The 14,636-nt window shown below is 35.7% G+C and overlaps 1 protein-coding gene across 3 annotated transcripts in view; it reads right to left on the bottom strand.

Annotated features, from left to right (window-relative positions):
- LOC111507300 (putative inorganic phosphate cotransporter) overlaps positions 1-14,636 on the bottom strand; it is a 58,828-nt gene that overhangs the window by 27,478 nt on the left and 16,714 nt on the right. For all 3 annotated transcript variants that reach the window (XM_023162590.2, XM_023162593.2, XM_023162591.2), the window contains exon 3: positions 13,856-13,989. In XM_023162590.2, coding sequence (XP_023018358.2) covers positions 13,856-13,989 — 134 coding nt within the window. The remainder of the gene's footprint in view (positions 1-13,855; positions 13,990-14,636) is intronic.

Raw genomic sequence — 14,636 nt, 5'->3', positions numbered from 1 at the left:
TAAAGTCGAAATTTAGAGATTGAAGTCGGAATTTTGAGTTCAAAGTCGTAATTTCGAGTTTGAAAACAAAATTCTGAGATCAAAGTCAAAATTTCAAGTTGGAAGTAGAAATTTTGAGTTTATAGTCGTAATTACGAGTTTGAAATCGAAATTTTGAGACTGAAGTCGAAATTTCAAGGTTATAGTCTTAGTTTCGAATTCAAAGTCGAAATTTCGAGTTGAAAGTAGAATTTTTGAGTTAAAAGTCGTAATTATGAGTTTAAAGTCGTAATTTCGAGTCAAAAGTCAAAATTCTGAGTTGAAAGTCGAAATTACGGAATCACAGTCGAAATTTTGAGATTGAAGATGAAATTTTTGAGTTTATAGTCGTAATTTCAAGTTCAAAATCGAAATTTTGAGAATAAAGTCGAAATTTCGAGTTTAGAAGTCGAAATTTCGAGCCGAGGGACATTGCTATGGTTCTGGTATGGAAAAATGTTTTTTCATTACATTCAAGACTATATCGATTCATAGTTTTTTCATGATTGACTTTGAGCAGCGTATTCTCTAGTTATTTGAAGTTTATTTTTTTTATTTTGTGCTGAATGTTTGGAGAATCAATATTTTTTCTGATGATTGAAATTATTTTCTGGAATTTGTCTTTTATGAATGGAGTATTCGTATGAATTATTCTTGTATTTACATGACTCTCGTGATGAGAAAAAAATAACTGACCTCTGGGTACTGATTTGCGGTGAAAATTTTGGGGAACTTATGTAATGCTTGCTACTGGAGTGATTACGAGTGTTCGTGAGGAAACGCGTTCTTTTATGATTTTTGAATTCATATCAGAGTTCATGTTGTTGAATTTGATGAAATGGAGAGAAATAGTATTGGGTGTCTTGAGTTTCTGGACGTATGGAAAATGTACTGGTGAAAAGTGAAGTTATTGTCAAGTTTGAAGAATGACATCGTTGCTGCCAGAGCTAGAAGAACCAAGGTCTTGTGGACAGTTCTGAGATTAGGAGTTTCAATGATGATTCTATATCAAATATACGATATCTTTATTATACTGTGATCAATATCACAGCTGCTAAACAGAATTCACACAAATAGGCGAAGTGGTATAGGGTCTTCCTTTAGGCGTGTGTGAGATATCATCGAAACGTTTATTCGTCTCAAAGACTTATTGATGTCATTATGTGTGGAATATAACACCGTTCAAATGTCCGCCACGGCTTCTCTGAGTTGGCTTTGAGGACCGCTATGACTTGTGGCTCATTCGCATGCACCTTCGACTTGAAAAACCTCCACAAGCAAAAATCTAACGGAGTCAAATCGCACCATCTCGGTAGCCAGGTCACATCACCTTCACGTGACATCATACCCTCAAATCGCTAGTGCAGAATATCCAATGTGGCATGAACTGTGTGGCACTCAGCACCGTCCTCTGGAAACCACATGTCATTGGTGTCCAGATCATACAATCCAGGCAAAAAGAAGTTGGTGATCATCGACCTATAGTGCTCGCCGTCAATGGTGATGACCTGGCTAACGTCCCGTGACTTTTTCGGGATGCATTGGATGCTTTCCGATCTCATGTGGATTAATATCTTCCCAAATTCGACAACTTTGTTTTTTCCCGTACCCATTCGTCCAGACATGAGCCTCATAATTTTTAGATGAAGGTCAGGGTCAGTTGCCAACTGTTCCAGGGCCCATTGAGCAAAACTTCAGTTCCGGGGTCCGTCAAATTTTGTTCAGGTATAGGCCTAGGTTAGGTTAGATTAGGTCCAAAGTGGGTGGGTCTATTCGACCCTCCACCGTAACCCACAAGGTTCATTGTGGCTCACACTTATTCACATTCGACCAAATGAACCCATCTTCTTAACGAAATCGATTAATTTGTATGGTGAGTGGTTTTGAACAACTGTTTGGTATCAAGCTTTCGAAGGGCGAATAAACGCCTTGGAGTGAATGAATCCCGGATGATTCTGCCAGAAGTCCATACATCTTCTGGCTATCCTGGTGTTGCATCGTTGTTTGGCAAAGCCTAAAGCGATGCCAATGACAGGTCCGATGAAGCTGCTTGTCACACCCTCCTTTGCAAGGAAGTCAGCAGCGCCATTGCCTTCCAGGTCAGTATGGCCAGGAATCCGAACCAAACACAATCTGCTTCCAACGCCGCTTGACTGTCCGAGAATATTTTTATTGACTTGTGTATGAAGTTTGATTTTTCCAATCTCTCCGCGAATATTTCAATAGCGTAAATTTTCGCTTGAAATACAGTCGCATAGGTTCCTAGGCAGGTTGACATCTCTGTCCTGGTTCTGCGGCTGAAAACAAGTGCACCAGAGCCTGAAGATGTTGTTGATCCATCTGTGAACCATCAACTATCTGCTCTTAATATTTTCTTCTCCCGGAGGATCTAGTCCTCTCTACTCGGGAACAGTAATTCATAAGGCAGTTCGTAGTTGACAGTTGAAGGCATACAGTCAGAGGTTATTTCCAGAATGTTGTGACTTCCAGGGGCAGATCTAAGTTACGATGCAAAATTCGAGTATGGCCTACGAAAGACCGATTATGGCAACCGTGAAATGGGCGAAGCGAGCGATACGTTGCCCGAACTGAACACCCATTTTGATTAATAGTTATTTATTATACAAGGGAAAAGAGTTTTATATTTTAGCTTGATGTTGTGTCTCCGCTTCGCGTCGGGAGACAAAAAACCGAGAGCTAAAATCTAATATTTTTTTCTGTGACGTGAAAAACGACGATTTAATATTGAAAAAAACATATTATTACAATATGTTGAAGTCAGAAAATTATCGATGTAAAATTTGAATTTTTAAACAGGTAGGCTGTTGTACTTATAGCGTTGCTAGGAAACCAATCAATAGAAAATAAATCAAATATGTGTCAGTTTATTTCTTTGATTTGATTTGGATTTTTTTTAATAATTCAATTATTTAATTTTTTGATTTTTTTTAAAGATAAAACATTAAAACAACGATAAAAATAAAATAAAAACAACAATATAAATTAATTGGCGCTCCGGGGCGACTTCATTGATTCCAGTGGCGCATTTGCTTTTTCAGCTGCAGGAAAACTCGGAAAAATCTGCAGCATCACATCATCTGAATATCTTGATCTAACAATGTTCCCTCTCTCATAAAACAAAATGTAGGGTGTCACCAGAGGCTCCAATAAATTCAATGCATCGCCAGAACACTTCGTGTCACGACTATCGTCAAACTTAAACCAGTTCGTTTCGTCATTGACCAAGGCGTAATAATGACCAAATTCAACGCCAGAACCACAGTGAACAATGACTGCATGAATATTATAATAGTGGTCTGCTAGGTTGAAATGTTCATCTATTTCGAACCTTCCAAAGAGTTTCTTGCTTCCGTTAGAAGTTGAGTCTTGTTTGAAAATCATCGGCCACTAAATTCACAATTTGAAAATTGTGAATTTAGTGGCCAGTAGTTATTTTGAAAAATGTGTAATTCCGAGTTTTCTGTGACTCCACCGGAGTAGAAGCAGTGAAAGTAGCGTCACAAAAATTATTGCCAGCTAAATCGCAGAAAATTTATGAAACTGCGTATTCAAGATTCACGGAATGGAAGATGAAAAAGACATGCCGTTCTTTCTCGGAGACGGTGTTATTGGCTTATTTTTCCGAACTAGCACAACAAAAGCCATCAACAGTGTGGTCGAATTATTCAATGATTAAATGTATGTTACAATCCAATAATAATGTAGAAATTTCAAAATATTTCAAACTAATTACATTTCTGAAACAAAATGGGAAAGGTTACACGCCCAAAAAAGCAGCGATATTTACGAGTACACATATTAGTGACTTTTCAAATAATGCTCCCTATGAAGTTTATTTAATGGCCAAGGTTGTTGTTGCATTTGGGATTGCAGGAGCTTGTCAAACTTGTGAAATCAGCCAGGTACCATTAGATGATATTGAAGATTCGGGAACGTTATTAATTGTGAAACTCAAGCAAACAAAGAATGATGTAAACATGAGATTTGTAGTAACTGAAGAAAAATATAATTTCAACACAAAAAAATTCGACTGTTGTACCAAATAGTTCAAGGAACATATCATTCATACAATGCACATTTAATAATTGATCTTTTGATATAAAGGAATTGTAACTATTGTATAAGAAAATATTCTAAAATTAAATTTCTACCTTTACTTATGTGGCCCTTATCAATTTTCAAAGTACGAAATTCTCTGTTGGGAAATCCTATACTTATTAAAAAATCTAATCCCTTATCATCTATTTATAGCTTCAAGTTATAAAACAAATCCAAGGATTTTCAAAATGTTCAGCAATTGTCTTGCTGTTATTTTCAAAGTTATTTTCAAATTGTTACTCATCATTTCATGGAATCTCATCGGCGCGGCGTCAGATATTTCAAATAGATCTTAGAAAATTTCGAAAATAAAATCTCTTTCAACACCACTTCGCAATTTCACAATTATTTATATTGAACCAAATGGGACCAATATACTCTCAAGAATTATCAAGAAGTTCATGACCACTATGGGAGAAATAATAATCTATATTTAACAAATAACTTCGTAAACAAAAAATCGATTTGATTGGAAACATGGAAACTTTGAAAGGCATTTATTTCAAATGGCTAATTAGTACCAGAAGCAGATAAAGCAGGAGTCGGATATAATATCGTCTGAACCAATTGAGGTATGAATGTGTGGCACCTTGAAAAAAGCAGCTTATTCAAGAAACTAATTTCGAAGTCATTGTCAAAAATCTTATATGTGGGTAGATATTGTTCGACCATTTCTACTAACAGGCTGGCCAATTTTCTCATCAAATAAAATTCTATTGTGTTCAGGACAATGAATTATCACATTACTTTATTGAAAACACTGTTCCCACAAAATGTTCATTGTTGAAATTTGTCTTACTGAATATTGCTGTTGTGGTCTTTCATTGTCTAATAGAGTGCTAATAGATTGGAAATCTGAGAAAAAAGAAATGATTATAGGTGTGAATGATGAATTTAGAATAAAAAAATTAACGAAACCTTAAATAAACCTTAAATAAACCTTTCAAATTCCTCTTGTATGGAAGTTGAAGAATTTGTTAATTCCATTTGTTTCAATTATTGAATATATACATTTCAGGAGTTTTGAAAATATATATGCGAATATTTTTAGTGCGCCCGACTCACGATCGGAAGACTGTAGGTTCGATTCCCGCCTCGACCAGATATTTTTCTCGAGAGAATTCATTTGGTTGAAGCTGAGATGATTCTGCAATCGTGTTAGGAAACACACGTTAAAAGGTAAGACCTCGTTAGTCCTTAGCTCGCACAAGTTTCTCAACTTATGAAAGTTGTCGTTCGTATGGGGGCGACAGCTGAATAACGGAAAAACAGATTTTGAAACAGAACAGATAATGCGGAATGTTCCTCCTGACGAAAATCAAGTAGTTTTCATAAAAGAGCTCTAAAACAACGCATTTTGAACTTATCATTTCAACATTTTTCTTTAACAAATTATTTGAATACTTAAAAAAGAGGAATGAAATAATGCATTCAACATCCAAAAGGATTCGTTTCTATTTTACTATTTGGCAACATCGGTTATAGCTAATAAAGGACAATGAGGCTGTTACCTGTATGAGACAAACAAAAATGACATATTTCATAGGCGTGCTGTTCTGTTTATATTCCGAGTTTCGAGGCATTCTGTGACATATGACATTTTGTGCACCTAACCTATCTTCCTCTATATCAGCGTTTCCCAGCCTGGGGTACGCGTATCCCTTGGGGGTACGCAACGACCTGGTTGGGGGTACGCCGAAAATATTTGGTAATGGCGGACTTTATGTGTTTGTCGTACGTTACGTACGTGGTGGTTGAAAAGTACAGTACAGTACTGGCGTACTGCTAATTCTAGTATGTTTTCGTGATAAGAAACATTGTATTTACTTTGTTATTATTTTTTTACAGTTGGTAATTAGAATTTACTAAGTTTACTAGAAACATATATAGGCCGAATTTTGGAACAATAAATTTATTGTCAAATAAAAGATAAAAAAAACTCTTGCGTAAATATTTACTTTCCATGATTAATGTTCTTGAAACTTTTTTTTCTTGGGGGGTACAATTTGAAATAAATATATCTCAAGGGGTACGGCAGTGACAAAAGGTTGGGAACTGCTGCTCTATATGAATAAATAACAAAACAATTGTAGTTTATGTGGCTCGTGGAGGTGGTATTGAACTATAATTTATATTTTGCCCTAATTGTTGATTTATAAAGATAACTTTCCTTTTTTAAAGTAGAATGGTACGTATAAATTATTCCAATTTGATATAGGCGCTGTTGCCAATATGTGAATTAGAAACAAATCCCTTTAAAAATTAAAACCCAACATTTGAACCATCAATTTGAATACTTTTCGAAGTGAATTTGAAAAACTCATGAATTGAACTCAACTTTATTTTGTTCAAACTTGCATTTGCTGTAATAACCCAAATCGAGGAACATTCCCCATTGAAGATAACTGGCCGATACTTGATGAAAATCCATATTGGAAGTCGTTATTACCGTTTATTGAATGATTTTCACTATAAAGGGTTTTACAAAAACCGCGACACGTGTTTCGCTATACAATAGCTTCAGCTTTAGCAATAGCTTGAGGAAGCTATTGTATAGCAAAAACACATGTTGCGGTTTTTGTAAAACCCTTTATGGTGAAAATCATACAATAAACGGTATTAATGTATGATAATGTATGGAAAAACCTGGAAAATCTACATTTAGCAACTATATAAAATTTCACAACCACAACTTTAGGCCTAATGGGAATTCCAAAATTTTACATAAAATTGACAATAAAAATTTCTCCAGACTACACGTGTTTGAAGAGCTGAAGATATCCAAAGAACTTTCTAACAATGATCACTGCTTGAATACTCAAGTTAACTTATACCACATGTGTCCATGGGTTATTAGATTTTCTTTTCAATTAGATTACTTACTTCCAGGTGAGCACTGATGATGACAAAAACAAAAAACGTTAAGAACTATTCTCATTTATTTATCGGATTCATTACTCGACTTCCTCCTACACTTTTGATACATCAGTTACAAACAGTCGGTAATGAGTATTCGTCGAACGTAAAATTAGCGATTGGGAGATAATTACCCAGACTACTTTGATTTGCATATTCTCAATACGTACTCATCATAAAACTGATAAATATTTGATATAGTAATTTTCTGTTGTGCAATATTATACATCTGCAATCAAAGATAAAGATGTTTTCACCAAATTTCTCTTTGGAAAAATGCACAGATATAAAAGGTTTAACTGAAATTGATAATTTCAAGTGTAACACGGTTCCCACAATGACAAAATATAGATGAAATGTCATTATCTACAGAAAAATAAGATGATTAGAACAAAATAATGATTTGCACTGTCATGTCGCCGTATCTATAAGTTTTCTAATTGCGGTGATAAACATTCATAAAAAAAAATATATTTTTCGTATCAATGTCGCAAATATTCGTAACGAAAATAAATGCAACTTGACAAAGGCAAACATCACAAAGAATTAGTTGTTGCTCTTTCAATTCATAGCACATGGCTGTTTATATCTGCTCAAAATTTTATTTAATTTTTGAGGGAAACATATTCAGCTGTGGAAGCGAATCACGAATTACCTCCAAAAAATTACCTCCATAAGAGACTGTTTAAAAATTCAGGAAGACCTTGCTAGATTTGTAATATATTGTGATATGAATAAGCTGAAACTCAACGTGGAAAAATGTACATGTATTTCGTTTTATAGAAATCATTCACCCATATTGTTTCAGTATTTGTTGAATAGTATTGCATTAAATAGAGTAGAATATATCAAGGACCTTGGAGTATACTTTGACACAAAATTGAATTTCAATCGCCATGTTGAATATGTCATAAATAGAAGCAACAGAACACTGGGTTTCTTCAACAACGAAGCCGCTATTAAAACTATCTATTATGCATTTGTTCATAGCAAGTTGAATTTCGCTAGCATTATATGGAATCTTTGCTATAATACATTCAAATTGCGTTTAGAACGACTGCAAAATAGGTTTGTTAGACATCTTCATTACCGAATCACTAATGTCTATGTAACTCACGGTATTAATCAAATCCGTAACTATTATAACATTCAGCCTCTAGAACAACGGAAAATCACTTCGGATCTAGTGTTTGGCTATGAAATTTCAACGAATCTTATTGACTCGCCTGAGTTGATAGCAATGATGTCCTCTCATGTACCCCAGAGAAACACAAGGAATGAATATTCATTAGCTACTCTCCAATAAATAGAATTACAGACTCATTCAACAGATACTGTTCCAATTTGGACGTTTTCTCCATGTCCTTACAAATGTATAAAAGTAACATAATGAAAATATTCAATTTTTAATCATTTATGTTTTAGATTAAGCAGTTTTGTTAGCACAATCTGTATTTTAATGGATACTTGTTTGGGTTCTTTTACCTGTATGCATCCCGAATTTAGAATAAATAAATAAATAAATAAATAAACGAGATGAATAAGTTCCATTTTTAGATGTTTTACTCAATAAAAATCCAAATGTTGGGAGGAACGTCATTTTTTAGTCAATACTGTTGGCTAAACTGTGTTCCGAGCTGCCAATGGTATCGATTGTTTGTATCTTACAGAGGTTGAATGAACCTTTCATCAAGCATTGCCAAATTGTACCTAAACCGAAAAAGAAATATTTAGAGTATTACCTGCAGAAAAGGATTCTTTTTGAATTTTCACCTTATCTATGCTCAAATATTACTGGAGCTTTTTCCCAACACCAACCCTATTTATGCTATATAGGTATCCCATACAGGTAAACCACCCTGGCGTTTTTTACAATTGTAAAATAATAGATAAGGCAAAATTGTAAAATTAATTTAGGTTGGTATACCTGTATGGGTGGTACGCCTGGATGGTTTACCTGTATGGGATACCTATATAGCATAAATAGGGTTAGTTCGCATTAGTTTCTAGTTTTAATCTTCCTCTTTGAAGATGATCACTTGGTGATCGAAACACGTGTCGAGGTGTTGAAAATAACGATTTGACGTTGGAAAAAAACTCCAGTAATATTCATTACTACACCAAAGGTTTCAAACACTGCATCATAAATATATATGCTTATATGAACTTTATTTCATGAAATCAAATTTTTTTAGCAGCAATTAGAAAACACTATACAGTGCATTCCTTTTAATGTCCCACCCCGTTTTATTTTTTGAACTAGTCAACTTAAAAATTGAAATTTCGGATAATGGAATAAATGCATGAATATTTTATTTTGAAGTGAAATTGACACATGAAACCTTCAAGATGGCGACTGGGCGCCATCTGGGAAAAAAATTAAACAAAAAGGGGGGTCTTGTGATACACCATTTTGAAGCTCCTGACGAATACTTCAGAACCGTAGAACATGAAGTCAATATCTTCACCTAGTACAAAATGGCGGAACATTAAATAATTTTCCGAAGACAAATACATTAATATCGATATTTCTAGAAATTTTTCATTTTATCTGCCATATGGCAATGTCAACAACCTGATAAGGTTTGTTAAGTTATTTTTTGTCTATAAAAATGACAAAAATGTCAGTACGACAATGAAAATCATTGTTCAGTTAGAATATTCTCAATTAGTTTTCGGTTTTACTGGTAGAAAGGTACTACGTCAACAATCTCTGAAATGGTCAATTCTCGTCCATTGGACGAGAAAATTGAAGCGATTTCTATTTACGATGCGATGAACGTTTTCCGAATCGTTCTATCTGTAGAAAATATTTGAGGGAACTTGTATCCAAATTTACAACCACCAGTAGTGTACATGACAAAAAGCCCCCAGGTCATCCTTGTATTCCGGAAGAACAGCTAGTGCAAATAATTGGTGATATAGTGATAAATCCTGACCAGTCCACTTATTGATATTTCATTCTAGGGTTGTGGAGCATTTGTCAGGAACTTCAATAAAAATGCGTCACAAGAGCCCCCTTTCCATTTAATTTTTTTTCCCAGATGGCGCCCAGTCGCCATCTTGAAAGTTTCATTTGTCAATTTCACTTCAAAATAAAGTATTCATCCATTGATTTCATTATTCCAAATTTCAATTTTTTGAGTTGACTCGTTCAAAAATAAAAGGAGGGGGGCATTAAATAAATACACTGTATAAGCAGACACATTATTCGATGTTTCCTTGTTAACTATGGTCTGTAGGTTTTTATATCCGAGGTTTCGTCTGCTACTGCGGCAGACATTATCAAAGGCGATGCGGCAACGGTCGAAGTGATCTAGTTTGCTGCAATGCACATACTGAACATGATCCATCACCTTTGATAATGTTTGCCGCAATAGCAGACGAAACGTCAGGTATAAAAACCTGCAGACCACGGCTAATGAATTTGGAAACATCGAAAAGTTTGTTAGAGACCGGCCGTGAAAGCTTATATATCATGATTTTAAGTAGAATCTTCAGCAGTGAACGAAAATAGATCAATGAACACATCATAGATTGATCGAAATACCATATACGAATTCAAAAAATAAGATGAATGTTCAAACATTCTGCTCTCAAACAAATCGGATCAAAGAATTTGCATAAAATTTTGTGTGGAAAAATGGATTCGAGTGCTCAAAGACACTTGAACTGTTGACACTAACATAAGATGTACTCAAGTCAGGAAAATGTTTAGAAGTGGTACAAATTTCTCACAGAAGGTCAAGAAGATGTGAATGACACCGCTCGCACTGGAGACCGAGAAAGTGAAGAAAATTGTTGTGGAGAATCGTCAAATCACTATTTAAGAAGTTGCTGTGGATGTCGGCATAACGTTTGACTCATGCGATGAAATTTTGGGCATGGAGCATGTGGCAGCGAAATTTGTTCCAAAATTGCTGAATTCTGACCAAAACAAACAACGTCGCATGAACATTGCTCAGGAATTATTGAATCACGTCATCGGTGATACGAATTTACTTAAAAGGGTCATAACTGGTGACGGATCATAGGTATATGTTTATGACATCGAAAATATTGAGTGATTTTTTTGCTGGTATCTTTTTGGCAACACTGTGATTGACAAATTACGCGTGATTCGTGTCTTGTGTCATTGTCAAACTTGTTCAGTCTGGTCTATAATTCAACCATGAATCGACTTACGAATGAAAAACGCTTGCAATTTATTGAATTTCATTATCAAAATTCATGCTCGTTGAAGAAAGTACATCGTGCACTCCTTCCAATTTATGGTCTACTGAGGAAGCTATTCGGAAGCTTGTGACTGAATTTCAAACCCAGTTTACATTATTGGACATTAAACCACTAACACGCATACGTAGAGTGAGGACCGAAGAACATATTGCGGCTGTATCCACCAGTGTTCGTGATGACCGTGAAATGTCGATTCGCCACCGTACTACGTGCACAATTTTGCAAAAGGATTTGGGTGTAAAACCTTATGAGATACAGCTGGTGCCAGAATTGAAGCCACACGACCTCTCACAACGTCTAATATTTGGTGAATGGGCTCTTGCAAAGTTGGAGGAAGATCCACATTTTTATCATAAAATTGTGTTCAGCGACGAGGCTCATTTCTGGTTGGATGGATACGTTAATAAGCAAAATTGCCGCATCTGGAGTGAAGACCAGCCACAAGCATTGCAAGAGCTACCGATGCATCACGAAAAAGTCACTGGTTGGTGTGAATTATGGGTCGGTGACATCATCGGGCCGTACTTCAAAGGCGACAGTAGCCCGAACATCACTGTCAATGGCGAGCGCTACCGTGTGATCATTGACGACTTTTTGTTGCCCAAAATGGAAGAATTGAAGATGCCTGATATGTGGTTTCAACAAGACGGAGCCACATGCCACACGGCACGCGAAACAATGGCCCAATCAAGAGCCGCCTTCGCTGGACAGTTCATCTCACGTTTGGGGCCCGTCAATTGGCTACCTAGATCGTGTGATTTAACGCCTTTGGATTATTTCTTGTGGGATCATGTCAAGGCTCATGTCTACAGGGATAAACCAGCAACGATTGACGCTCTGGAAGCCAATATTGAAGCATTGATACGTGAAATACCGGTCGAAATGTTAGAGAGAGTATGCCAAAATTGGACCTTGCGCATGGGCCATCTAAAACGGAGTCGCGGACAACATTTGCATGAAATCGTCTTCAAATAATAAATTATATCGATCCCAATAAAGAAATCATCAGTTTTTTCAATTTTTTTGTGTTGTTTTCAAAATCAAATACTATAGCTCTTAAAAAATCACCCGTTACGGTCCAATCGTCCCAATAAAAGAGCACAAGAGAGCCAATATCAAAAAAGCATGTCAAGTTCGAATAAACGTCAAGGATTTGCTCACTTCGATAATCATGGCATAGTGCATAAGTAGTTTTTTTCCACAACATCGTACGGTCAATAAGGAGGAGTATCTGGAAGTCATGCCCCGCTTGCGGGAAGCAATACGAGTAAAACGTCCGGTATTAATAAAAAACAATTTATAGATTTTGCATCACGATAATGCACCTGCTCACTCGTCATAGCTTTTTCGTAATTGTTTGGCCAAAAACAATTCTGTAATCATGCCCCAGTCACCGTTTTTACCAGATTTTGCCTCCTGGGACTTTTTCCATTCCCAAGATTGAAGAGACCCATGAAAGGACAGTGTTTTGTGATGATTCAGGTGATATAAATCAAATCGCTTAGAGAACTCAAAGTGCGTATCAGAGCTGCTTCGGAAAACAATATCCCTGGGAACTTCTAGGTCTGTTCATAGGAGAGCAGATGGTGGATAGTGAATTTTTTCAAAAATCTCACATTTACTGGAATACCGAAAATATTCTTTAGAGTCCACTAGATACTCGTTAGGACAATAAGAGGATTGCTTCGAGTTCTTGGGATTCTTGTTAATACTCTTCGTGAGCAAAAAAATAGCAGAATCAATACTGCTGACCTCTCTGGATTGAATGATTCCGTACAGTCTATCTCGTCTTGTGTTCGTGAATCTTTTGCTGAAAAAATCCTCTCTTGTTTACTTTGTTGTAAATGTTCAAGAGGTAGCAGAACGAATGTTATTTTCTGAAACTTCAACTAGCGTTTCCTAATATAACTGATAGCCAGTCCCTACAAAGTTCATTGTTGAATCATCTGAAAATGGCCTTTTTAACGAGTTATGATCAACTGTATCACCAAACATACGCCAAACTGACTGGAAATAAGAATAGGAAAACAAGTATAGCTGAGGCACCAGTCAACATGATAACCTAACACTGATGGTCTTCAAACATGACTCAACCTCTGATGGAAGCACCAAAGTCTTACGAAGGTTCGAAATAGATGAACACTTCAATCTAGCAGACCAGTATTATAATCGTCATCCAGTCATTGTTCACTGTGGTTCTGGCGTTGAATTTGGTCATTATTACGTATTGGTCAAAGACGATACAGACTGTTTAAATTTGACGATAGTCGTGTCACTAAGTTTTCTGGCGATGTCTTAAATTTTTTGGAGCTTCTGGAGGTACCCTACATTTTGTTTTGCGAAAAAGAGGACATTGGCAAATCAAGATCTTCAGATAATGTGGTGCTACAGGTTTTTCCGGGTTTTCCTGCAGCTGAAAAAGCAAATGCGCCACTGGAATCAATGAAGTCGCCCAGGAGCGCCAATTAATTTTTGTTGTTTCATAATTTCATGATTTATAATAGGCTATACAAGAAAAATGCATAATGAAAATTACTGGAATTAGAATGAATTTCAAAGTACTTACCACTACTCCTTCTGGTGGAGTTTCACTAACCATAGGGATGACCGCCAAGTTGAGAATATTTCTAAGGCCATAGGCTATCACAGTCACACTGAAGAGTAGAAGGTACTGCACGTGTCTCTTGCCAAAAAATTGTTCTGCAAAAGATATTAATTTTGAATTGTCAAATAGGTAATTGAAAGGCAAAGGTAGATAAGTATATTCAACTCATTCGTGGCATAAGGTCGTAATTTTATGAATGGATTGAGTAATTTATCTTGTAATGTTATTCAGATTGGTGCTGAAGGGGCAAAAAGAAAAGTGTTTCATTCCGAAACATCAAGGTCCTCCATTGAGGATGACAGTATTCTATGTAAGTAAAATATTACCCCTTTTATATACGATATTGTGTACCAATTCTAAGAGTACTGTTTAAATCAATTTCATAACGATATTTGGAGCACAAACTGAATTTTTTTTTGTATAATTCAATGTTTATATAAAAGTAGTTGTTTCGAAAGGTATATTTATTTTGTGTAATTCAATGCTGATATGAAAGCAGTTGTTTTGAGGTGGCTTTTCTCCCAGTTCGTATCTGAAAGTTACTTTTTTGCAGTATCTACACATCATTATAAAGAGTTTATTTTGAAATTAATTGCTTTTTTTTCTTTTTGAAAGATTTCCACATTTTCTTGAAAAAAATTGAGAAGTAGACGGCTAAAACCTTTCTGTTTCAAAAATTACTCTGAAATACACCCCTTTCAATTAAATATTGATATAGATGCAAGAAAGGAATGAATTGCCA

The sequence above is a fragment of the Leptinotarsa decemlineata genome, unplaced genomic scaffold (genome assembly GCF_025532065.1).
Source record: "Leptinotarsa decemlineata unplaced genomic scaffold, Ldec_3_MD MMD2_tig00002974_RagTag_RagTag, whole genome shotgun sequence".
In the NCBI taxonomy this organism is placed as follows: Eukaryota; Metazoa; Arthropoda; class Insecta; order Coleoptera; family Chrysomelidae; genus Leptinotarsa; species Leptinotarsa decemlineata.
Note: the sequence above shows the minus strand (reverse complement) of the source record. Positions and strands in the feature narration are given on the sequence as shown.